Source organism: Erigeron canadensis, chromosome 1, assembly GCF_010389155.1.
Source record: "Erigeron canadensis isolate Cc75 chromosome 1, C_canadensis_v1, whole genome shotgun sequence".
NCBI lineage: Eukaryota > Viridiplantae > Streptophyta > Magnoliopsida > Asterales > Asteraceae > Erigeron > Erigeron canadensis.
In genome coordinates this window covers 28,044,644-28,069,831 of record NC_057761.1, presented here as the reverse complement: position 1 = coordinate 28,069,831, position 25,188 = coordinate 28,044,644, and the positions used below count along the sequence as shown (strand labels likewise).

The window sequence follows — 25,188 nt, the reverse complement described above, 5'->3', positions numbered from 1 at the left end:
AAAAGATATACAAAACCAACAACTACAAATATGTAATGAAAACGATGATTCCTATATATGTATATATATATATTTACACATACGTATAATATCTATATCTATATTCATAATACACACACACACACACACATATATATATATATAAACAATAAGATTGAAAAGGAAAAGATACACAATACCAGCAACTACAAATATGTAATGAAAACGATGATTCCTATGTACCCAAATTTTTTTTCGAAATAGACAAAGATTCAGTATGAAAACCACGACTTAATGGTATTCTGTATCTTATTACATGAATATTGGATTTCAAGTGTACGATAGATAATTAGACATTCCATATATATATATATAGTCTAAAAGTATCGCATCGATAATTCCTATGCGCTACATCTGTTGATCTTATTGAAACAAATGTTGATCTTATTGAAACAAATGTTGATCTTATTGAAACAAATACAAAAAACCATTCCCAATATGTGAATTCCCGATATACTGAACAGCGTTGCAGACCGCCAGTGGGCTTGACCGTTGACATGGTGGTATTACCCAATGCCTTTAATAATTAGTGGTGCGTTAGTGACGAGGACTTTGCTGTTGATACATTCGACATAGCGAGTACTAGAAACAACGTACGCATCAAATCAGTTCCACTCAGTCGAGTGTGACACTTAAAAGCAAGAAACAAATGCCCAAAATTCCATCATCAACATTCATCAAAACCTTAAAACCTATTACTACTAATTTCATCTTCTTCTATAATAAACCACCCATAATTTTTAATTCCCCCGCGTTTTCCGGAGTCAGGGCTGCATCAAACATGTCTAACAGTCACGCCGCTCACTTCACCCTGTCTCCCACCAGCACGCTCAAGATTCAGAAAGGGGATATCACTCGTTGGTTCGTCAATGGCTCCTCAGATGCTATTGTATGTATCTATATATCTATATCTATATACATTTTATAATTGTTTTAATTTCAGTTTTCATACAGTATATGACATAGAGATTGCAATTTTCAAGCTGGTTGACACATTTTCCCCCTACACTAGAATGTGTTTTGAGACTTGCAGATTGAGTTTGCATTATTTTGACTCGAAAATTGCAATCCGCAATTGAGACCTCTAGATTGACTTGATATTGTGTAAGCAGAGTCTGATATAGTCATATAGGGAATAGTGAGATACCTGTTTATGAATGAACTTTGTTTTGAACACCCTTATTGTTCAACGGGGTCAAAAGGGTCTTGTTATCGATTTGAATCTCGAGTAATCGGAAGAGCATATTCCTTATTTGGATCATGTTGGGTCAACTGTGAAACATGTGGGTGTACCTGGATAAGCACTTAAATGCTTTAGTGTTTGTATCTTTGTATATATCCGCTTGAGTTTTAACTTAGCTTATTCTTTTTGGTTATGTAGGAATTAGGATACTAGGATTTGAATTTCTAACACTTACGATTTTCCTAAAACTTCCTTCACTCATCCTATTCTTATACTTATGACTTCTCCTCGGCTGTTTGTATAATTTTATTGCCTTCAAAAGCATTCACACATTGCGTGAAAAATGCTAATACCATTATGGGAATTTTACCATTATTCAGTTTTGCTTTCCTCACGCCTTATTGAAGTCTAACTTTCATTTTGAGGTGTGATGTGTGTTTCCTACTGGTCCCGTCCTCTTTTGTAGATTAAGACGAGATCATAAGTCCATGATGTGAAGTGCGAATTGGTGCTACATATATCTCCAAACATTTGATGCATGTATCTGTTTTTCTTCTCTTAAATTAAGGTTATTCAGTACTATATGTTTCTTCTTTTTAGGGTTTAACAAGACATAGATTTAGTAATTTATTTATGTTTTCTATAGATGTTGATCATCATGTAGAAGATTAGTCGGTTTGATGGTTATTTGATCAATTCGGTGTGGGTATCCTTCAGTTATTGAGTCAGATTGAAGTGTTAAGTAACCTTAACCGAAGAAACTAAAATCTTATTAACTCTATTGAGGGGGTCATGGGTGAAAGGAGAAGGAACATCATCTGAATCAACAAGAAATGACTTAATTTGTCCTTTGGGTTAATTTAGTAGCACCGTCATATAAAGAAAGATAAAAATATGTAACAGTGATATAAAAATGGTATATGTGGTGGGTTTTAAATGGTAAAATGTTAAGAGCTTGGGATTAATGCACCTTATGGTAAATCAACATAAACCAACTAAAATTGCCACAATAAAAGTGAAATTGATAGGTAGAATTGACATGGCATGAGAAATGGCTTGAAGATGTATGAGTGTATAATGAATAAAGTAATACTATATTGAGATGATTCTGATGGAAGATGGAAACAGAAAGACCACAACGATTGTCCTTATTGTTCAATGGATTAATTGGAACATTAATAAAACAAATTCATTGAAAGGCATTGCTAGAGCCTAGCCTAATGCCGAATAACAAATTTTTTCTTTATATGCACAAACTTCTACTCAAGTATTGACAAACAAGTACTTATGCTTGAGATGATTATTTGGAGTGTGATGGAGATTGAACGTGTCCGTGTTTTGACAAAAAAATGTGAAACATCAATTAAAATGCCTCTCAAAAGTATTATCAAGTAGCTTTTTGCACAATTAAGAATAAATGAATTGGTTTAGTGATTTTCTTTTTCAGACAAAAAGTGTTAGTCACTTAGGCCTCACATTACACCAGCATAGGATCTGATTTCACATGTGTCGTAGCTCCTGAATCCACCATTGATGAGTCAACCATGACACATGTTTAGGTTCAAACCTTGTCAAATTTTAATACAAGTCCTATTTGGGGAAAGAAAGTGATCAGTCCTAACAATATTCAGGTTGTGGAGTTGTTCCTGGAACAGGTTGTGAGCAAGGCTTCATGCATAACTTTTTTTACAATTAGGGTTATGCTGATTTTTTACTTTTTATTTAAATTTTTATTGTGGTTTTATGGAATAACTTTTTTTACAATCAGGGTTATGCTGATTTTTTACTTTTTATTTAAATTTTTACTGTGGTTTTATGGAACAACCTAAATTATTTTAATCTTGTTGATACATATGATGGTTGACCCATGGATAGTTATATTGGAGGCAGGTAACAAATGACATCAAATCCTTTATTGGTTCATGACCAATGCCAAAAGGTTCTGAATTGCTTGTTTGGAGGATCTCTTGGCATTTTTAAAGCTGTTCATGCTATAATTTTTGTACCCACTTGCATTTATTTTTTGAACCGCCCTATTAGTCACTGCATTAACCAAAAGCTTAGTCTTTCTTGCACAACAAGTGTTGTTTAGTTGCATTCTCGTCACCTTTTACTTTCTTCTGACATGGATAAAATTCACTCTCAACCATATTTTGGGTAATGACTGGAACGTATATTCTCTAAAGCTAGGCACTTTTTTTTTAGAACGGCAGATCTAAAGCTAGGCACTTAAGTTTCAGAATTGAACTCACAAAAAGTTTGTCACTCTTGGCTAGGCTACCATTACCCATTGGTCATCTTTTGAAAAGGGTTTATATTTTTAGTATATTAAATAGGTCAACTAAATAAGGATTGTGTTGTTTGGTCTTTCCAAGAGTACTAGCCGCTTCTTCCATGAGTTGTTTTATGGTACTCTTCATTTCCCATTCAGGCATATGGGGTGTATTCCATGTCATCTTGATCCGGATTTTGATACATTAATATGGACAATATTAGTCAGGTGGATTTACTCACATAAATCGTTCAAAGCTCTTGAATCATTCCCCTTTTGCTAACTCACTTCGAAGTTCGAAAAGTCTTTCTTTTCCTTTTTCTTTTTTCTTTTTTACTTTTATAAAATATTTTATAGTGACAGTGCAAGATAATCCAGGACAAGTGAGTCAGTTTCTTGCTGATTGGATCTCATATATTTGGTTTCTTGCTCTTATTAGACGTGCCTAATAAATCTGTTTGATGAGGTCATTTTATTGTTATGACATAACTTGGTGATTTAGCTTGGTTGATAAGTTGGATTTTCGAACACTTTCAGCTGATTGGATATTAGATGTCTTGATGTCGCGTTCTTTCAATTTGGGAGTCAGTTTCTTGCTGATTGGATGACACATATTGGGCAATGGCTCCCCGATGACTTTGGCCCAACCATGAAAGAAAACTTTACTTTTTAGTATAAACTCATCAAACAGTTGGTGCCCTCTGCCAAAAAGTACGTCTGCCGTACTGCCCTCAGCCTTCAACAAATTTATTGAAATCAAAGAAAAGTAATTTTATATAATTTTTGGATCCCTTGTATATAAGCCTTCATGCATATTTTTTTCTACACCAAGCGGTTTGGGATACCATACGGGTTCTATTTTATAACATGCTGATTATATATCTTTCTCCTATCAAAAAGCAAGTCACACGTTCTATTAAAAGATCCAAAGTTCATTTGGGATAAAACATATTTCATGTTTTTTTTTCTTAAAGTTAAATTAAATGAAAAGTAAAACAAGTTTATATATACTGTAAAAGTCTAAGAGATATTTTAGGAGATTTAAAGCTTTCTAATAATAGATTTAAGTATTCAATCTAAAGCCTTTTATGCACTAGAAAATGTTTAAGTTCCTCAAAGAAATATGTCTGGCTAACTGTAGCTCGTATCAAGTAGAAACTTTTTTTTTCTTTCAACAACTTGAAATCTACATACATATTTGTGAGGATAAATTTTTGTTGGACTAAAATTCTAGTGATTGCTAGAAAAGGGGAAAAAAAGCGAAAATTGTAGGATAAAATCGTCTTGACCAGATCTATTATGACTAAACTCATTTTGAAACGTTGTAACTTTAGTCCATGTGCCTCTACAGGTATTTTTCTCGATCCACCACTGATGGCAAACGTATAACTTTAAATTTGATTACTTTTTTTTGGAAAAGCTATATTCAAATCTCAACTCTCAAGTTTGATGTTATATATAGATAGACAATTATAAAACTTCGAATGAATACAAAGTCAACAGACATTTTTGCAGTTCACTATCTAGAAGTTTGATAGTCCATGGTGATAATTTTTAGGTATAGAAATGCAAGCAAACAAGAGTTTACACAGCAAGTGAATTGTTTCCCACTTGGTTGTTCTTTCTTTAGACAAGTGTTCAAGTATATCCTCTGTCATAATTTAATATCCTCCACAGGTTAATCCAGCAAATGAGCGTATGCTTGGCGGTGGTGGTGCTGATGGAGGTACTTTTTGTTACAAAACATAGTGAATAGTTGTTTATGTAACGTTATTAATTTATGGTGTGTAATTAGCGATACACCGAGCTGCTGGCCCAGAGCTGCGAACAGCATGTTATGATGTTCCTGAAGTTCGCCCTGGAGTGCGTTGCCCCACTGGAGAAGCTAGAATAACCCCGTAGGGTCTCAATATATCATTTCATCATTATTATGTGCATCTGTATTATTGTGAAACTCACAACGGGGCAATAAAAATTTATACAGAGGGTTTAAATTGCCTGCATCCCATGTGATCCACACTGTTGGTCCTGTTTATGATGCTGATAGCAATGTTGCAGTCTTCTTGAGTAATGCTTACAGGTATCTTTCTTTTTATTTCTTTAGTATTTGGCCCTTTGTCTCCCATGTTTCCTTGACCAAAAAAGAATCTTGGAACATTTGGGAAAAGCTCATATGAGTCTTTTAACTACAATTCAAAGATGATTCCTTTTCACATCTGTATTTCAGGAACAGTCTGCGTGTGGCAAAAGAGCACAATATTCAATATGTTGCATTTCCTGCCATATCTTGTGGTGTCTTTGGGTGAGTTATATATACTAAATCTGATATCAGAACCTCCAGTAATTCTAAAAATCTAGTTGTAATTTGTAAAAACCTTGACTGATATGGCAGAATTTCAGCTTACAGGTGTAATTCAAGATAATTGGTTACTGAAGTAAAATTACCCACAACACAACAGTAGATGATCTAATTACACAATATATTTGATACTTAATAGTTACTGAAATTTGACTGAGTTAATGACTGCCATTTCAGATATCCTTTTGATGAAGCCGCAACTGTGGCCATATCTACAATTAAAGAACATTGCAGTGACATCAAAGAGGTATTTTATGCACTTCCAAGTGTAATTGAATGAATTATAAAATGGTATATATATATATATATGTATATATCAGTTAGCAATCACACTTATAAACCACATGGTTATGTTCTCTTTGCAGGTCCATTTTGTGCTGTTTGAGGATAATATCTACAACGTTTGGGTGAAAAAGGCTGAAGAATTGCTCCAAAAGTAGCATTTTTGGTGACACTAGTTATCTATTTTTTTATGAAATCATAATGTTAATGTGGATTATATATCCATATTTCTAGTGTATGGTTTCCGTTTCATGGTTTCAGGTGTTAATGTAGTTTTCTGAACTTAAAATCAATGTGTTGGTAGTAATGATGATTACAAGTATTGTAGTTAGGTACTACTTTTCAAGATCAGGGGATGCTTGTTATTTTCTGAGCTGATAGTGATATGTGCACGAAACTTATTTTCCATACACAAGGTTACATGCGTTATCTATTTGTATCCACTTGCATCCTTTGTGCATGGAGAAAAGATTGTCTACATATTAGCTCAGGTAAATGTTTCTTAGCAGAAGCTAAATAAGCTTGCAGGCTGCTGCTTACAAGGACATATGCACAACCATCATAGAGTGTAAATTTTGAGTACAAAAAGGGGCAAAATTTCAGTGTGTGAGATAGCATCACTTAATGAATTTTATAACTCCTGATTGTGACAAAAATTCACTTCGAATCGCAATTCACTTATGTTTAAAAGAAATTTGAGGCGTAAATCGCTTATGCTTGTTTTGTTTTGGCTAGCTTTATGATATTCTAGAACTTGTGAAAGTGGCATGTCACGTTTTAGCCTGGTTGAGTGGTTGCTGCACTTGAGCACGACCACATGGTTTGTAAGCCGTCTTAAGACATAGACATTCAGTTAAGTGCCTATTTTATTTTGTGATATGTAAAAAATCTAACAAGGGTAATCTTTTTTTACCAAAAATTTTAAGGATATTGAGATGCACAAGTTTCAATATTTTGCACTTTTCAGGGGCAATGATACAATCGGCAAGTTTTTTTTCTTACATTGGCTATTTGGCTTCCTTGTAGCATGTGTATTGACAAACATTGACAAGATGAATTGGCAAGTTGGATCGACTATATCTGGCCGATTGTGGCAAACATTTGGCAACAACATTTAAGATGCACGATTCCTTTTTTTTTTCTTTCTTGATTTGTCTTTTTTGTGGCAAGGATTGGCAAAAAGAATGGCACTACATAATAGGATTTGGCTTCAAATTAGCAAATTTTGGCTGCAAATTGACAAAAAAAAAAACGTGGCATGTTCCCATTGGTTGAAATGAAGCCAAAAACTAGCCAAAGAGCCAATGTTTGGCACTGCACCCTTTCCTTTCACAATACAGTGACTAATCAAAATTCTAAACGAGTCTTGATTTTATTATTAAAAACAGGAGTAAAATAAAGAAGATGTGATAACAACAGAAGCCTAACTGTAAAATACTGAAAGTCTCAAATGGATCAAATTTTTGTGTTTTCATGTTTCACTTTCCAGTACGGATTTGTATATATATTTAAGGACGAAAGTACTCTATAACTTACTATGACATTTTGCAAAATAAAGCTTTCCAAGTATATTTAATTTTAGTTGCATGATAAGTTGATTATCTAATTTTGATTTGATTTATTTAACTCTTAGTATTCACGAATCTAATGAAAAGCACAAAAAGTTGTTTATGCTTGTCGATTTAAGGTAATGAAACAATGAATGGTTTACGCATATGGTGTCTTCATGTTCTTTTGTGTTTACGTACAGAGGCGAAGCCCGAGTTATAAGTTAAGGGGGGCTGTAATCTATTTAAAATGATAAAGAAAAAGATTTTATCAAAATAAAATTAACAAAATTTGAAACGATAACAAAAAAAGATTATTAAGATATATCAAATTATAACAAACTAAAAGTGTAAGAGTTAGAGGCTTGTTTTAAGTAACATATCATTTTAAATGTCTATATCATTACTTACTCTAATAAAGCAATAGGTTATGAATAGTGTTTTTTGTCTTTTTGTGCCAACAAACATTGCATAGCTTATATATTTAATGGACAGACAAATAAACTAAAGTTGAAGATGGATGGAGTAGTAAGTATGTTTCCTTATATACAAAAGGTTGATTGTTCAAATCTTGGTAGCACCTTACACTCTTTTTCTCCTTATTTTTTGAATTTACATAAAGCCTTCAAATTTTTTGAAGAATGTTTATCAGCAACCCCTTTTACTTTTTTCTTCCTTTTAAACCTTTAAAGTATATCTCATGAAATGACATGTATTTTGTGACTTTTTATACTATTATAAATATAAGTACCAAACGTAGCTTCATCAACCAAAAGTACTAGCTAGCTTATTTTTAATAAAGGAAGTTGATGTGAACAGTAAAAATGTTACAAAATAACCCAGAATAAATAGTTAATAAAAAAAGAAGTAAACATGAAGCCATTTAAAAAGGATTGTGCTGGCCGTATTCTTTGGTGGAAGAGACACAAGTTCAACATGCCCCATTTTAATTTTTTGGATTTTTAAAGTTACAGTATCATCCTTTTAAAATTTACATAAATAACCTCCTTTTAAAATTTACATAAATAACCTCCAGCTTTTATATTTATTTTTATTGATATATTATTCAAATTTTTTTTGTTATGTTTTTTTAATTTAATAAAAGATGTTTTATGTTCTACATCTGGTTTTGTATATAAAATTTTATTTATTACTTTTACTTTTTTTAGTTGTTGGATTACTTCTATATATAATTATGTATTTGGATGCTTATTTTTTTGTAATTTTTGAAAATAAACGCATATAGTACTTTTTTCTCACTCACAACGATGACGTACGACCATGATAATTCCGGCCCTGCGTTGAACCACCTAGTTATATATATAATAGTCTCAATTTCAACGGTTACAGTACCGGTTCAGTTACACACAACACACAGATAAACACTTCATCTGTAACCACCGCTAGCAACACCCACCGCACCGGAAAACGACTACGGCGGATCTGATGAACCACTTTTATAGCAACGACGGCGGCGGATCTTCATCTGACCACTTAAGAGTAACCACCACCACCACACAGACTTATCTTCATCGTCAAATAAAAGATGATAACCACATACTCCGCCGCCTGGGTCCACATGTTCCGATGGGATGGCGGCGGCGGCGGCAGCTCGGAATAACCACCTAATCCGCCGCTAGATGTCGTCGTTCTTTAAATCATCATCCACCACTTACGAACCCCACCGCCGACCAACAACCTTATCTAGATCTACAACACCCCCGGCCAAACACTACTATCCGCCACCGCCAACAAACTTAAAAAACAAAGGTGTACACAAATCTAAGAAGAAAAAGAGAATGGTGGACAACCGATTGTTACCACCGCTAGCAACCAACGCCATCAACAACCGCAAAAAACCACGCCTATATACAGTTTTAATAGAGAGAGGAAGAAAGTGAAGTTATCGCTACCTTAGGAACCGGTGCCGGGCGTTGGAGTGCCGAATCCGGTGACGACGGTTTTTAATGGCGGTGGTCAAAGTGGTCTCGTGATAATATCTTTTTCTAATATCAAAAAAACAAAGCTTCATGTTGCTAAAGAATTAGTTTAACAAACTATTATTACAAACGTAAAATAAATAGTTTTAAGTGTTGGTTTCTTTTGTTTTGAGAGATGAAAAGAAAGATAGGAAGAAAGGGGTGAAAATGAGTTGGAAACAGGAATGCAGGGAAATAGGTAATGACACTGCCCACCCACAGTTTTCCAAATCCATCGGTGGCTTTAGCCTTTATCTTATTTATTGATTTTATTATGGATTGACATTATTAGTGGATGTTTAGGTTTTTAAGTTAAACTTTGCTGGCCCAAATAAAATGACCACCTCATCCCAATAGAAAGGTTATGTAAAATTTTATATTTGTGACTTATAAACTGTTGGTGGAGTGCATTATATCATATGAATTTCTTCAAAAATAAAAATAACAAATTGTTAGTGGAGTTGTTAGGGAGTTGTTGTGTTTTAAACAATTTATAAGGACGTCCATCTAATTGTTAATATGCAATATTTGTTAACTATATTTTTATAACTATCATTAAACACATTATTTTTTTAGATATGTGTTATGCTTTTATACACCCTGGTCTCTGAAAACAGACGTCATGAGTTCGATCCTCATCCCATGCAAAGGTTAGAGTGTCTTTTTTACCAATTAGGTAGAAACTGGAAGCAGGCTTCTCTACTTAAATAGGGATAAGGTCTGTCTATATCTTAACCTCCCTCATACACCGTCGAGGTATTGAGGGTCAAAAACCTGCGAAAAACGGTGCTGAGCAGTTTTTTTTTCTTTCTTATGCTTTTATAATATACGTGTCATTTTGTATGTATCACCAACGTAGAAGACACTGTAAATGTGACGTTATTACATCCCGGGGCAACGCCCGGGACATAACAACTAGTTAGTAATAAAATAAATGTATTTGGGCCATTAAAAATCAAGAATAGTTGGGCCACTAGAGAGGGCTTGGCGCCAGCCCCGGTACTCCCTGGGCCACTGTAATTACGAACACAAAATAATGTAGACGAATGTTGATTATCTGACGCATGACTAGAAATATTACAACATAATTTAACGTCACAAGATATTCAAATCCATAGGTTTTTCTTTATAAGTAGTCAGAAAAAGAAATTCTAAATGTCACAAGAAAAACCAAAAAACTTTTACGAATATCCTATCAAATGTTAACTAGGAAATAATTAAATATAAGTCAATTAATTAAAGTTATATTCTATTTAGCTGAATAATTATAATATATTTGTTCATGCTTATCTTTTGCTAAATGTATTACAAGTAGTATATCAACTTCTTTCTTTAATAACGATTAAACGGTTTATTTACTTCATTAAATTTTAAGCACCACCATAGAGTTTAAATTTCAAGTACAAGAAGGTGCAACATTTCAATGTGTGAGATAGCGTCACTTGATTAATTTTATAGCACTTTTTTATGTCAAAATTACTTCGTGCTTGTAGTCTTACTTATGATTTAGCACAACTCTCGATCCTTTATTGATAATACTGTTGGTAAATTATAAGTACAATAAGATGCACAAGTTTACACATCTTAGAAACACGATATAACAATGTTTTAAATACCGTTATTTTAATCATATCGAAGTTGTCCTCAGGAGGTGGTATACCGGAATTACCCGGTATATCGTAAATACCGGCCGGTATTTTGTATAGCTTGGATAAAACATATCTTGCTTGAAATTTAACATAATACTTATAACAAACCTACTCTTTATAACATGAAATACATACATATAGGCTAATTTTAACCGTATAAAAAGATATAACAAGATTCATACTTTACTTTAATAAACTAAAATATAAGTATATAACAAGATTCAATAAGATAAAGAATGGGACTTGGTAAATAATTTAGCTAATTAAAGTAGATTTTGTATAATATAGAAACTTAATAAAAAAAAATTACCTTAATAAGTTGATAATTTAGGTGGTGGCGGCGATTTAGATGGTGGCTGCAGAATCCATATCGGAAGAGGTGATCGCTGCTAATTTAGGTGGTGGTGGCGATTGAAATTTACGGAATTAGGGGTTGTATGGTGTTTGTTAATTTAGGTGGTGGCTGATGATATTGTTCACAATCATGTAGGTTTTTTTTAGGGTAGGTTTTTGTTTGGTGTGTGTTAATTTAGATTGGTGGCTCATGATATATTGATAACCCCTTTCTTTGAAAAAAAATATTTTTAAGTAAAAGATGTTTACCGCCGGTATTATTTTACCGGTATCACCGGGATTTCGTAAATAACGGTTGGTGTTTACGTGGGGCGGTATAATCAAAATAACGTGTGTAAAATACCGGGATACCACCCGGTATCGAGTATTCTGGGTAATACCGGCCGGTATGTACCGGTATTTAAAACATTGCGATATAATGACTAATCAATCAATCTTAACTAGTCTGATTTTGTTTATTAAAATAAAAAAGGAAATAAAGATAGATGTGATAACAACAGAAACCAACATGTGAAATTTATCAAACTTATGTGTATCCATGTTCCCAGTATGGATTTGGATATAGATTTAGAGGGTGTTTGGGATTGAGTTATAAAGTGATTATCTGATTATTGCGTTTGTAAAACGCAAATAATCTAGAAAAGTGTTTCTATGAAAAAGTGATTATCGGCTATGAAAACGCAGTTTTGGAGAAGCATGTACCTACATGCTTTTTCAAAACGCAGTTTTGAAAACGCATAATTTATTTTGAAAACGCAGATTTTGTTTTGTAATCGCAATACCAAACACCCCCTTAGAGACGAAACTAATCTATAACATTTTACAAAATAAAGTTTTCCAAGTATATATAGTTGCGTGATAACTTTTATCTAATATTGATTTTATTTATCTAACTTCTAGTATTCACGAATCAAATGAAAAGAATAAATAGGTTGTTTATCTTTGTCGGTTTAAGGTAATGAATGGTTTACACATATAGCTGGACATATAAGCGTGTTAATGTTTGTTTGTCTTTACGAACATAAATTAATGCAAACGAAGGTCGATTAACTAATGTATAACTAAAAACATTATTATAATGTAAAGTTGTAAACATCATAAAACATTCTTTTTATAAGTATTCAAAAAACCAAATTCTAAACATCACAAGAAAAAGCGAACAACATTTTGGACGATGCTATAGATCTTTCAGACTTTCACTAACATATATTTAGTTGAATAATAAATAATAGTAATATTTTCGTTCATACTTATCTTTGCTAAATATTAGAGTATAAATATAGATTATGATAAGTGTATATACGATTTATTCTTTACTTATTACTTTATTAAAATTGCAAGCAAGTTACACGAGCAATTCGGTAGGACAATGAATCAATGATAGCGACGACAAAATATGGGAGGTATGTGACCACTCATAGTAGCGGTGATTATGATGATGATGGTGGTGGCGACGAGATGTGATTGGTGGGTGGTGAATAGTAGTGGTGGTGATAAATGGTAATGTTATCAAAAAGGTATAGTATATATATGGGATTCATGATGTATTATAGAGAGAGGATAATTTTAGATATGCTAGGTTCTTAAACTTAAAAAGACATAAGACAAAATGTTCTATAAAATATATCATGCTGCTAAATAAGATAAAACATAACAGTAAATGATTGAGTGACGATGAATACCAACCACAAAATAGTAGACCTTATATATTTTGATAGAACACGAAACAATGAGCTTTAAAATAATTGGGATTAACTTAACTGGCATGAAAATATGAAAAAATGGATTTGATTATTTAAAACCATAGATCTTGACTCCGGATTCATGGACAGGCCTTCTATGGCAAAGACGCAAAGCCGTGTCAAATATATAGCGGATGTAGATGTTCTGGCTAAAACGAATCCTATTTTAACAAGTTCGAATTCGATTAGAAAAGATTTTATCGTAATAGGCTTTTGAGTGTCGAGCCTTTCCCTAGTGGGCTGGTGGCTTTATGGCTTTGCCTAGAGGTTCACAAAAAAACCGGTTAACCGAACCGATTCAAAAATTAACCTATAACCGTAACTGGTTACTAACCGATACAGTAAAAACCGATTATAGGTTAGGAAAAAATGACGGTTAGTAATCGATTTGCACTTTCAAAACCAATAACCGATTCCTAATCGGTTAACCGGTAATCGATTTTTATTTTTTAATTTAACCGGTTAATCGATTAATTATATATATATATTGGGATTGTTTCCTATTTTATACTTACCAGTGGTGATTATTATACCCAATTTAGCACCGATCGATCCACAAAATCATAATTGCCAAATAAAAACCCAATTTAGCACCAATTTATTCACAAAATCACAATTGCCAAATAAAAACCCAAATAATCAATGGAATGTAAGTTTTGAACTAATATATACATTCAATCATATTACACACATCATCACCTATCTACACATCACACACACACATACCTGTAAACCCATCGTCGGGAAATCACCATCACCGGAAACCCGTCGTCGTTGCCTATCTTTTTCTTGATTTCACCGGAAAATCACCATCTATATCAAGTAACCGATGACGATGGGTTTCTGCTTTCTTTCTTTTCCTTTTCCGGTTAGATGACGATGATGATGACTATGGGTAATCAAGCAGCCGATTTCATGGGTTAGATGATGATGAGCACGTAGTTATTCTGCTTTCTTTCTTTTCCTTTCTCATTCTGCTTCTTCTTTCCTTTTTTTTTTCTTTTGGACTTGTGGTTGTGGTTGCGTTTGGTGAGATATTTATATTTGGTCTCAGTCGGTTAGAAAAAAAACCAAATAAGTTAACCGGTATCGGTTAATCGGTTATTATTAACCGGAACCGATTACACCGGTTAAAGTTTTTCCAAAACACAAACTGGTTATTAACCGGTACCGATTAACCGCAATTGACTTTTCTTATAAAAAAAAATAACCAAAATTGGTTAACTGGTATTTGCACCTCTAGCTTTGCCTATCCAGCATTGTTTTCCTTTATTGGAAAATAATCCAATCTTTGTTGCAAGTTAAAAAAAGAAGGATGACATTTGTACTAGCTTCACAATCATAAGGACTTGTCAACAAATCCAGAAACCTCTCTCTCTCCATTTCCATTTCCAAAAACCACACCGCTAATAACAAACTAAAAAAAAAGAAATGGCTCTAAGAAGAACCCTATCATCAACACATAAAACCCTAACAAAATTTCAACAAATCCGTGGATTACAAACATTCACACTTCCAGATCTTTCCTACGATTATGGCGCCCTCGAACCGGCTATCAGCGGTGAAATCATGCAGATTCACCACCAAAAACACCACCAGGCTTACATAACTAACTACAATAAAGCTATCGAACAGCTCGATTCCGCTATTTCTGCTGGAGATGCTTCTACTGCTGTTAAATTGCAAAGCGCTATTAAGTTTAATGGCGGAGGTTATATCCATTTATTTACTCTCAATTTTATTTTGTTTTTTTTATCCGAATTTTTATATTGTTATTTTCAGTATAATAGATATATTTGTGTTTGATTATTTACTGTTTTTAGTGGAAATGTTTAATTAGTTTTGTTTTAATTTAACTTAAGGTTATATTTAAGTAATTTGAGAGAAGCTTGTTACTTATCTATACTATATTGTAAGCAAATTCACTTTTCAACATTCAATTTCAACAATATATACATATTAATGCATGATGTACCATACTTCAATGCATACAACTTTCTCTCTCCTCCATAAATCATTTTATTCCTCTAATTCTCTCACAATCTTTTATCTCAAAAACCGTACATCGATAAATTATAAAAATTATATGAGTGTTCTTAAAATTTCATGCCCTTTCATTAGAGATGTCATTCGATATACTTTCGACGAGTTTTTAAATCCGAGGGTGGAGGCCGTACGGCTAAGGCATTTGGCTATGACACTCTATGACATATAACCTCCTATGACCTATCACACTTTATGACCTATCACCCTCATCATTTTACCGCCGCAACGCGCGGGTACTTGCTCTCGTAGTAGTAATGTGTGATTAGTGTATCATCGTTTTTCATGGAGGTGTTGACGTGTCTGGTGTTACTGGCATGTATAAAATTTGTTTCTAATACATAGTTAGGTTTTCGTTAGGTCTTTGTTATGAATATTGTATGATTTGATCCGGTCTTACTGAAAACATGGTCGCTTACATCCAGAAAGGATTTTCGTGCTGAATTAGGAAGTGATCGAAATGGCAACAATGGTTCAAATAACGATGTTGACATTGGTTTCACATCGACAAGATCACGAAATTTCTGTTTCTCATCGAAGGAGAAAGCAGATACTTCATGATCCTGTTGATGAGGGACCCATTGTTGATGTTATTGTTTGAACTGCCATTGTCGTGGTTGTCATCACCATTTCCGTATTTCTTATCATGTTCCTTTCTGGATGGAAGTGGTCCATGCTTCTAAGACTAACCATACCCTAACAAATAAAATTCATCTTTGAAAATGGAATAAATGATAGGGAACAATTTCATGCGTTTAACTGTTTAAGTGATGACAGAGACGCTGGTAACTAGAGGATGCAATTTTCCTGTTTGAACTCATGTTACTGTTCTGGAAGGCGAGAGTGAGTGGAACATTTTGTTATAGTGAGTGTATCATTGTTCATGGCATTGAAACACGAGTTCAAACAGGATCATTCTAAGAATGATGGTCATTTGCTTAATTGCGTTAATCTTCTTGCCAGTTCATTTGAGAAAAGGGAGATTATCTAGTGTTTCTTTTTTAGGTATCCATAATACTAGAACTCTATAAATGTTGTATCTTTTAGATGGGCAATGTAGTCACTACATTATACTAGTGGGACAAATTTGATACTAAATAATAGCTCCTTAAAAGATTTGATTTGCCGAACTGAATTAGTGGTGAGACGACGGACAGAAATAAGGTTTTTGATTAAATGAGGGGCATGTAAGATATTTTCAAGGGAAAGAGGTGGGAAGGGTGGTTTGAGGGCCAGAACCATGTATAGGAGTGTGGACACCATTACCTACAACAATTTGGTTCGTCATGCTATTTTTATTGAAATAAGTGGAGATATTACCTGTCGTGTTGGTCATGTGATTTGTGTCCGCAGAGTCCACGTACCAATTCTGATCAGGAGGGTAGAGTGTCATGTTATGCCAAGCTTGATCTATGTTGGTTGGTGTGTACGAAGCCTTTGAAGTAGCATATGCTTGAGATGGTGCAGGACTAAGAATACCCGGAGAGGATCCTGGTCGGGCTGAAACCTTGTCAGTGGTGCTGATGGGTATGGAACCGGCGGTGTCTGCCAGAAGGAGCAGGATTCTGCAGCAGAATTCCATGGCTGGTATTGAGGCTGCCACGGTGTTGGATGGTTAGATGAATTCTGGTAGTACAAACCGCGATCGCGTCCCCGTCTACGGCCATGACCACGAGCCCGCATCCCCTACCACGATAGGACTGGTCCGTTTGCCCGTGGTAAGAAGAGGTGTGATAGTCCGCTGTTGTAATTAACCCGTGGGGCTGCCGGGATAGAAGCTGCCTGTAGGTCAGTAGGGGGGAGGGTTATGGGCTGCTTTCCTTGTTTCTTCAAGACAAAGTTGGGACCGGGCTGTATAAAAATTAGGTAATGGTGTAGTTTGTTGTAGAGTAGTAGGTATGCCATCATATTCAGATGAAAGACCCGTGGTTATTTGGAGAACCAGACTCTGATTATCAACAGGAGCATCAACTTTAGCGAGTTGATCAGCAATGGACTTGATTTCCCTACAGTAGGCAGCCATGTTTGGAAAACTTTCAAGCTTTGTATTGGAAACTTGTCTGAGATATATTGCTCTAGATGGTTTGCTATCAATGAAAATATGTTCTAGTGCTTTCCATGCATCAGAAGCAGTTGTATTGGGAAAAAGGATTGTGATGAGAAGATTCTTAGATATCGTACCATAGATCCATTGCAAGACTATTGCATCAAGTCGATCCAATTATTCTTTATCTACAACCTTCTGTTTGTCGGCATCTTTTTTGTGTTGATGGAGAGGGAATAATGTGATTGACAACCTGGAAGGCACGACAATGGATCTTGAAAAGTTCGACTCATGACATGTATTGCCTGTTTTCTGCTTCGAGGGTAAGAGGAATATAGTTTCTGATGTTTGTAACGGGGTGTAGGGAGACCATGGAAGTATCTATGAGAAGGAGGAGATGATTAGGGTTTTTGAGGATGATTAGGGTTCGGGCGTTCGGTAATCAGAGAGTTCTCTGATACCATAAAAGATTTGATTTGCCGAACTGAATTCCTTTTCATTATTCATGAATATTTATACAAATACAATATACACATGACCTCTTCAACGTTTCAATAATTACAATAAGGCCTCTGCCAACCCAAGACACCATCCTTCCTTTTGCTCTTTGCCACATCAACTTTTCTCTCTCCTAAATCACCTCTTCCTCACTCACTACCAACCCTACCTCTTCCTCAATTTTACTTTTATAAAAATAAATCATTTCACATTACATTAATAACAAAATCTAATGTAAATATATGAAACTTTTGAAAAACAATATTTTTTAAATAATCAGATGAAGAAATCAATATTCACAATTTGAAAAACAAAAACAAATGAAGAAAAACAAGAAGTTGAAAGCCGCAGGAACCTTACATGAAAAACATTGAAAATAAAGGGGCCAAAAATAAAAATCTTTTGCCTTCCCCAATCTCCATTTTTGGAGAACCTGCAAAGTGAGTGCAAACTATATATATACATAGACTCATATACTTATATATATATGAAACAAGAAATTAAAAAAAATAATAACAAAAGTTTGGATCCCACACACAAGCCACCACCTCCGTCCACAAGCTTTGACCCGTCGAAGGGGAGAATTTGGAAGGCCATCGATGAAGCTGTTGCCAACCTAGTCTCCATCGACGAGTTGGTCGAAGAGACCATCGACGGGGCGTTGGCTCTGGCCTAATAGTATAAAATATATCCTAGTCTAGTACTTCTCGATTGCTTTGGCAATATTTAGGTACTGGTTATGCTTATTGAAGTTCTAGAGATGGACTCTGAACTGGAATGTAAGAAATATTAGTTTAAATGTTCATAATTGATGGCTCTTTTAAACTTTCATCATATCATCCACAAAATAAGTAGGGAAAGTTTGGTAAAGGCTAACTTTAATAGAAATGGTATCTGATCAAGAATGGTTGGAAGTTACCTTATATCATTCATTTGCAAAGAAACTGACCTTTTTGTCACGGCATTTTAAACAATTTCCCCTGTTGACTTTGTTTTGACCATGCTTGCTTGATATTTTAATTTTAGCCATTTTTTCTACATATTATATAACACCGTGAAGATTTTGGGTAAAAGGGATTACCCTGGTTAGATTATAAAACCGGGAAGTTCTAATAGGGATAAGAGTAAACCAATTCTTTAAGGAGTACATATTGTAATCAAATGCATTAGCTAATAAATTGTGATCCGAGTAGTGATACAACTAAAAGTGACCTAACTAGAGATTTGTCCCTTTAAAACTTGCCTTCCTTTAGTGAGTGGAGAGTTTCAGTTTGACATTTACAAATTAGAAGCAATGAGAATGACTAATGGCATCGATATCTTTGTATTATATTATCAGGGAAATAAGTTACCATGAGAATTCTATTGCAACAGCTGTAGTGCTGAGAAAGCAAATATATGACATCTATCGTTAGCTATTTTGCTTTATGGTTGTTGAAAGTTCTGGGTTTCCGACTCTCAAACTCTCCCTTTACATTTCTGACTAGGTCATGTGAATCACTCGATTTTCTGGAAGAATCTCGCTCCCATCAAAGTAAGTATGCTGTTTCCGTTTCAATGATAACTTAAGCTCAATTGTTTGGTGAAAACTGAAAGTCAACCTTGTTGCAGGAAGGGGGTGGTGAGCCTCCACATGGCTCTTTGGGCTGGGCTATTGATAATAGCTTTGGTTCTATGGAAAAGTTAATTGCTAAGATGAATGCGGAAGGTGCAGCTGTGCAGGGTTCTGGATGGGTGGTATGCACTTTTATCTTGTCTGAGTTCATACCCATCTTCTCGTATAGGTTATCCTTAACTTTTCTTTTTTTTTTGAATTGACATCTTGATATATTGAAGTGGCTTGCACTGGACAAAGAATTGAAAAGGCTTGTGGTTGAAACAACAGCCAACCAGGTATTATTTTTGTACACTATGTTTATGCACTCGATTCATGTCAAGCTTCAATGAACTTCTATTTTTTTTCTTTCTAATTTGCCTTTGAGTATTCCTGCACATGCGACTGCGAAGTAAAACTGTTTTTTTTTTGCTCCCAATATCACTTGAGTTTGAAACAGAACCTAATCCTTATTAACCTTCATAAATTAACTTATTAAATATGAGGTTCTGACTTCTGCTGCAGGACCCACTGGTTACAAAAGGTCCAACTTTGGTTCCTTTGGTCGGCATAGATGTTTGGGAGCATGCATACTATTTACAGGTGATTCAAAGAAATTGTCATTGTTTTGGCCGAGGTCGCAAAATGGGTATCATGACGGGTCAAAACGGTTTGGTATAAGTAAGGTCTGGCTGGGTTGATATCTTGTCCAAAATCTCAATTCTTCATAAATAGTTGGTCTCAAATATGATAAGCCAATTATATATATCTGACTTATTATTTATAAAAAGAAAAGAAGATAAACACACTTCGGGAGACTTTTCCACCCGTTTGGCTCATACAACCCAAAGCGACCCATTCAACACACTTCGGGAGACTTTTCCACCCGTTTGGCTCATATAACCCAAATCGACCCATTCAATGCTGAAAATTCTTCTAGAATGCCACCATGATTTTGTATTCATTTGGTCTTTTATCTTTTCACTTGAGCATGGTTTTGTGTTCAATTTGCAGTACAAAAATGTTAGGCCCGATTACTTGAAGAACATCTGGAAGGTGATCAACTGGAAATATGCGAGTGAAGTATACGAGAAAGAGTGTCCATGAAACATGTGTGTCTTCGTGTGAAGAGGAATAAAGTACCACCCAAGGCATATGTTTTTACTTTGTAATGAAACCAGTCGGTCTTTTGGTTAGAATAATACTTGCATAGTGTTTACATCGTTAAATAGTTGGTTTACACCTGCGTATTTTGGTTTTTATCTTTGTGAGACACAATCAACTATGTCCGCATGAAGGTCATATTTAGTGACATACTCTAAACATTCTCATCTTTACACTATTAGATATGTTTTTATGTGAAATGATATCCAAAATCACATTTGGTACATCAATAAATATATTTGGTGCCTACTTGAGATGACCTTTTGTGAAAGCTGGCTGACCTGGAATTATTCATGTTTCGGTTGTGTAAATGAGCATGTACCGCGCGACTTTCACATACGTGTTTGGAAGCTCAAAAGTACAAAATCAAAGACCACATCTCTAACAACATTCATTGTGCATATACAACTTTTTAATCAGGTGATCGGGAGATGGGTTCTTGATTAGGAGCATTCCAGGGATGACCAGATGCAAAACCTCTTGGAAGATTCTTTATATGTTTTTTTAGGTGATGCGTTCGTGATTTGGAATGTTCCAATGATCACTAATGACACAATGGCTAACATAGCATTGTAGCTAGTGTATGTTCATAACCGGTTTGTTCATGATAAAGTAGTGAACATGTCCCATATACGAATTAGTAACACATAGTAATTACAGGAAGCGGGAACGGCTACTACATAAGCATTTGTCTGTGTCTAGGTCTCTGAATATTCATAAATTGTTTGAATCCTAATATGGTTCGTTTAGGCATGCTTATAGAGTTGATGTGCTCTAATGGTTAGATATCTTCAATAAACTTAATACCAATAATCAAATTATGTGTATTCAAACAAAATAAAAAATCGTAAAGTTAGCAATATGCGTCCGTGATATAACTTTCCTGTCGCCCTCTCGGCCATGTTTAGACTCTGCAGAGATTCCTGTTACTTGTCCGCCACTCACCCTCCACTTTATCAATGATCTACAATGCCGGATCCAATTATAGTTTTCTATCTTAATTAATAATAAAATTCTACATTTTCGCTATTACATTATTATCATTAGATATATACACTCTTTTTTTTGAACATATAGATATATACACTCTTAGATATCAATTGTCAAACACCAATATATTAGCACCCGATGACCCGAATACAATTTTTTTGGAAAAAACGATCATGATACATATTTGATATTTGTAAAGAATATTTTTAAAAAAATAATCAAAGTGCGTTTTCCAGTCAAAGAACTATATGTATAGAGTCACGGGTCCATATAAACGTTACTTACAACGTCACCAGTTTGATCACTATTCACTTATGTGTATTGATGGTTTGTGTCGTAAGTCATGCATACACCATGTCTATGTCCAAATTGTAGTAAACTACAGTAGTATCGAAAAATTTATAATATAAAAGGCCATACATTATAAAAAGAACGAAATGCATTTTTGTCCCAGTGTAATCACACATTTTACAAGTTTGATACAAACATGTGCAAAGTCGCGAAACGCATCTCTGTCATATCACACCTGTTGCAATCTTGGCCCAAGTTAACTTTCCGTCTAATTTTCACCATTAGTGACACCATGTGCCAATCACGTGGAGGGTAGTTTCGTCCATTTAATGACCATAGGACCATTTTTGCAAAATAAAAATAAATAAATAAATTTAGTATCATCATTCATTATGTGAACAGATTCATCTACATCACTTTCATTAGTTTCATCATCAAATATAAATCTAAAAAACCAATTAAAGAATAATGCCACCATTATTGTTGTCGACCTGCTGCAAACAAACCATACCACTTGTAGTCCAAAATCAAAATGACTATTGCATCTTACAAACATCACAAACCACCACCCTAAATAACAAATAAATACATAAATATATATACAAAAATCAAAGATAAAATATATATATACGGGGAGATCTAGGAAAAAAATCAAAGATATAATAATATTGCTACTGTATTATTACGAGTGTGATTACACACATTTCAAGAGTAGATTCCTTAATTAAAATAATATAAAAAAAAGAAAAAGAAAATCAACAAAAATTTTCTTGAACTTCTTTCTTCAATTCTGTCTTCGTTTTTCATCAAATTGACCTGAAAATCACAAGGATTTACTCGCGATCGTGTGCTGATCATTCCCATCTTTTCAATTTTTCGATTCGTTGGGTTTTGTTGACGGTTAATTATCCGACGATCTGACATATTTTCCGGCGAGCTTGAAAATCGATTTTTATTGCCGAGGATTTGTGCGGAATCTGTTTGTGAGTATTTTGGTGGTGGTTTCGTGGTCTAATTCGAAGAAACAAGTGAGAAATCGACATTTTAAGTTTTTCGGCGAGTGATTATTATTTTCCGGCCGCCGTGTGGTGTTGTTCACCGCCGTGATTCTTGAAGAAACCTTTCCTGCAAAAAACGTTCATTTACAGATCTTAACTTTTTTCATAGTCAAAGTTTTTATTCATCTTGATGATGATGAGGATGATGAGATATGTATTTTGGTTAGTTGCAGAAATAGTCCTCGTTTATATGAAAAGACAGTATTACCCCTCACGTGAAGGGCACATAATGTCTTTAACGGTAAAAATAGATGGAACGTTATCGTTGGACCAAAATTGCAACCGGTGTGATATGACAGGGATGCGTTTTGCGACTTTGCACATATTTATATTAAACTTGTAAAAGGTGTGATAACACAGGGACCAAAAATGCAATTCGTTCTTATAAAAATGAGTTTAATATTGGTGAATGTAACTATTGAAGAATTTATATAGCGGTGGAAAAAATAAAGTTGTGTTTAGTATATATAAAGAACTTTTGATTTCTATGTATTATATGTATTCAGGTATATGTGACAATCATATAAGGTGTCACTTGTAAGTTTTTATTGGTAGGATACATACAATACATAAGATTTGAAAGTTTATTACATTGCAATAAACAGAACTTTAGTTTTTTCACACTATAACCATTCATCTATAGTTTGTTACATTAAGAGATATTAAACCCTATAAAAACTATAGTAGTATTTATATGGGAAATGATTAATCCTCCTAATTCATAAGCCTAAAGATCCTCCTAATTCATAGTATGATGACATGTAGAAATAATTAAGGGGTAAAATTAGGAAAAAGACTAAGTGGAATCAACTTGACACATTCATATGCTTTTAGAGGATTTTAGGCTAATGTTTAGGAGGATTATTTATTTTCCATTTTATATTATAGGATGCCCGCATGATAAGCCACGATGGTGGTAGCGGTTTTGCTGAGGTGGTGGCCAGTGACGCAACCAGGATTATGAGTGACCCGCAATACAAACTTTTTAACAATAACATTATATCCGTGCAAAGTAACAGTAATTACTAGATTGTTTTGTGACGTTTTTTAAGCGTTTTTTTTAAGGATAGTTCGCTATTCTTAGAGTTTTACAAGTATAAGAGTTTTAGCACTTTTGTTAGTTTTCATTTTGCATTTATATGTTCAAATAAATATTGATCAGCATCCCTAATTTCGTTGATCTGTAACCCCAATAAAAAACCAACTTATTTATAAAAAAAATGTATAGTAATAATTTGAGCGAACCTATAGTTCTGAGACCTTTAGGGTGTGAGGCATGGGGCGATACATCCCCCAGTTCACCTATTCTATAACCAGACACACCCGCCCTGTCGACGATCCTCACAAAACACCCCCTTCGGCGACCGATATTTATCGCCTCTTCATTCTTACTTTTTCTTTGATTTTACGGGACCAACTGAATATTTCTATTAATTATTTATGATTTTAATACTCGTAGTAATTAATGGTTAAAAAAAAACATACTTGGTATGTAGCACTGTAGTAGCGATATTAAGTCGTGAAAAAGAAAACTTCTTGTGATTGAGTCATTTTCTTTTGCTTTGGTTTACACTTTTAATTTAAACCCCCAAGTATTTATATTTTAACATTTAAACCCCAAAAATATTATTTATTTACAATTGGTTTACACTTTAGTAGATGTGTGAAAAATGAAAAACTTTTAACATAATGTTTTTTATTTAATTGTAGGCTGTCACTTTTTTATTATATATTTATTTTTATGTTTTATGTTTAATATGTATATAGTTTTTTAGTATAAAAAGTAAAAAAAAAATCAATCATTAATAGGTAACACATGTCAAAAGTCTCTCATCCATAGCCTCACTCCTATTTTTTTTTAAGGGACTACCCAACGTCTGATATGGCGTCACATGTGGTCGCCCACAATTGGGATATCTGCACTTCTCTAAGCCTTACAATAAAGCAGGCCCGCCTCTTGACAATGATAAATGATGGCAATGTAATTGGTGATAGTAGAGAGTAATGTATTAATTAAGGGTATTTTAATAAAGCTTTGGATAATTTGCTATCTGACTATTTCCTTCATTTTAAATGTAAGGTGCAAATTGGGTGCCATTA

At 34.2% G+C, this 25,188-nt stretch overlaps 2 protein-coding genes across 3 annotated transcripts; both read left to right on the top strand.

Moving 5' to 3' along the window:
- Positions 1–607: 607 nt before the first annotated feature.
- LOC122582726 (macro domain-containing protein VPA0103) lies at positions 608–6,562 on the top strand. 2 transcript variants are annotated; one of them, XM_043755158.1, is made up of 7 exons: positions 608–928; positions 5,172–5,220; positions 5,290–5,392; positions 5,479–5,574; positions 5,728–5,796; positions 6,031–6,100; positions 6,219–6,562. In XM_043755158.1, exons 1-7 carry the CDS (start codon positions 689–691, stop codon positions 6,291–6,293), a joined length of 702 nt encoding a protein of 233 aa, XP_043611093.1. In that variant the 5' UTR covers positions 608–688; the 3' UTR covers positions 6,294–6,562. The 2 variants fall into 2 exon arrangements, with proteins under 2 accessions (XP_043611093.1, XP_043611086.1); XM_043755151.1 differs by having other exon boundaries at positions 5,722–5,796.
- Positions 6,563–14,773: 8,211 nt separating this feature from the next.
- Positions 14,774–20,998, top strand: LOC122607100 (superoxide dismutase [Mn], mitochondrial-like). The gene is made up of 6 exons (XM_043780021.1): positions 14,774–15,117; positions 19,479–19,525; positions 19,603–19,728; positions 19,828–19,884; positions 20,111–20,188; positions 20,600–20,998. Exons 1-6 carry the CDS (start codon positions 14,838–14,840, stop codon positions 20,690–20,692), a joined length of 681 nt encoding a protein of 226 aa, XP_043635956.1. The 5' UTR covers positions 14,774–14,837; the 3' UTR covers positions 20,693–20,998.
- Positions 20,999–25,188: the final 4,190 nt, after the last annotated feature.

Bases quoted from the DNA above. Each gene is read 5' to 3' on its own strand.
- LOC122582726 (XM_043755151.1), top strand. From the start codon at position 689: ATGCCCAAAATTCCATCATCAACATTCATCAAAACCTTAAAACCTATT. The intron at 5,575-5,721 runs GTATCTTTCTTT...TCTGTATTTCAG, and splicing joins TTCTTGAGTAATGCTTACAG to GAACAGTCTGCGTGTGGCAA. The intron at 5,797-6,030 runs GTGAGTTATATA...CTGCCATTTCAG, and splicing joins ATATCTTGTGGTGTCTTTGG to ATATCCTTTTGATGAAGCCG.
- LOC122607100 (XM_043780021.1), top strand. From the start codon at position 14,838: ATGGCTCTAAGAAGAACCCTATCATCAACACATAAAACCCTAACAAAA. The intron at 19,729-19,827 runs GTATGCACTTTT...GATATATTGAAG, and splicing joins TGCAGGGTTCTGGATGGGTG to TGGCTTGCACTGGACAAAGA. The intron at 19,885-20,110 runs GTATTATTTTTG...CTTCTGCTGCAG, and splicing joins TTGAAACAACAGCCAACCAG to GACCCACTGGTTACAAAAGG.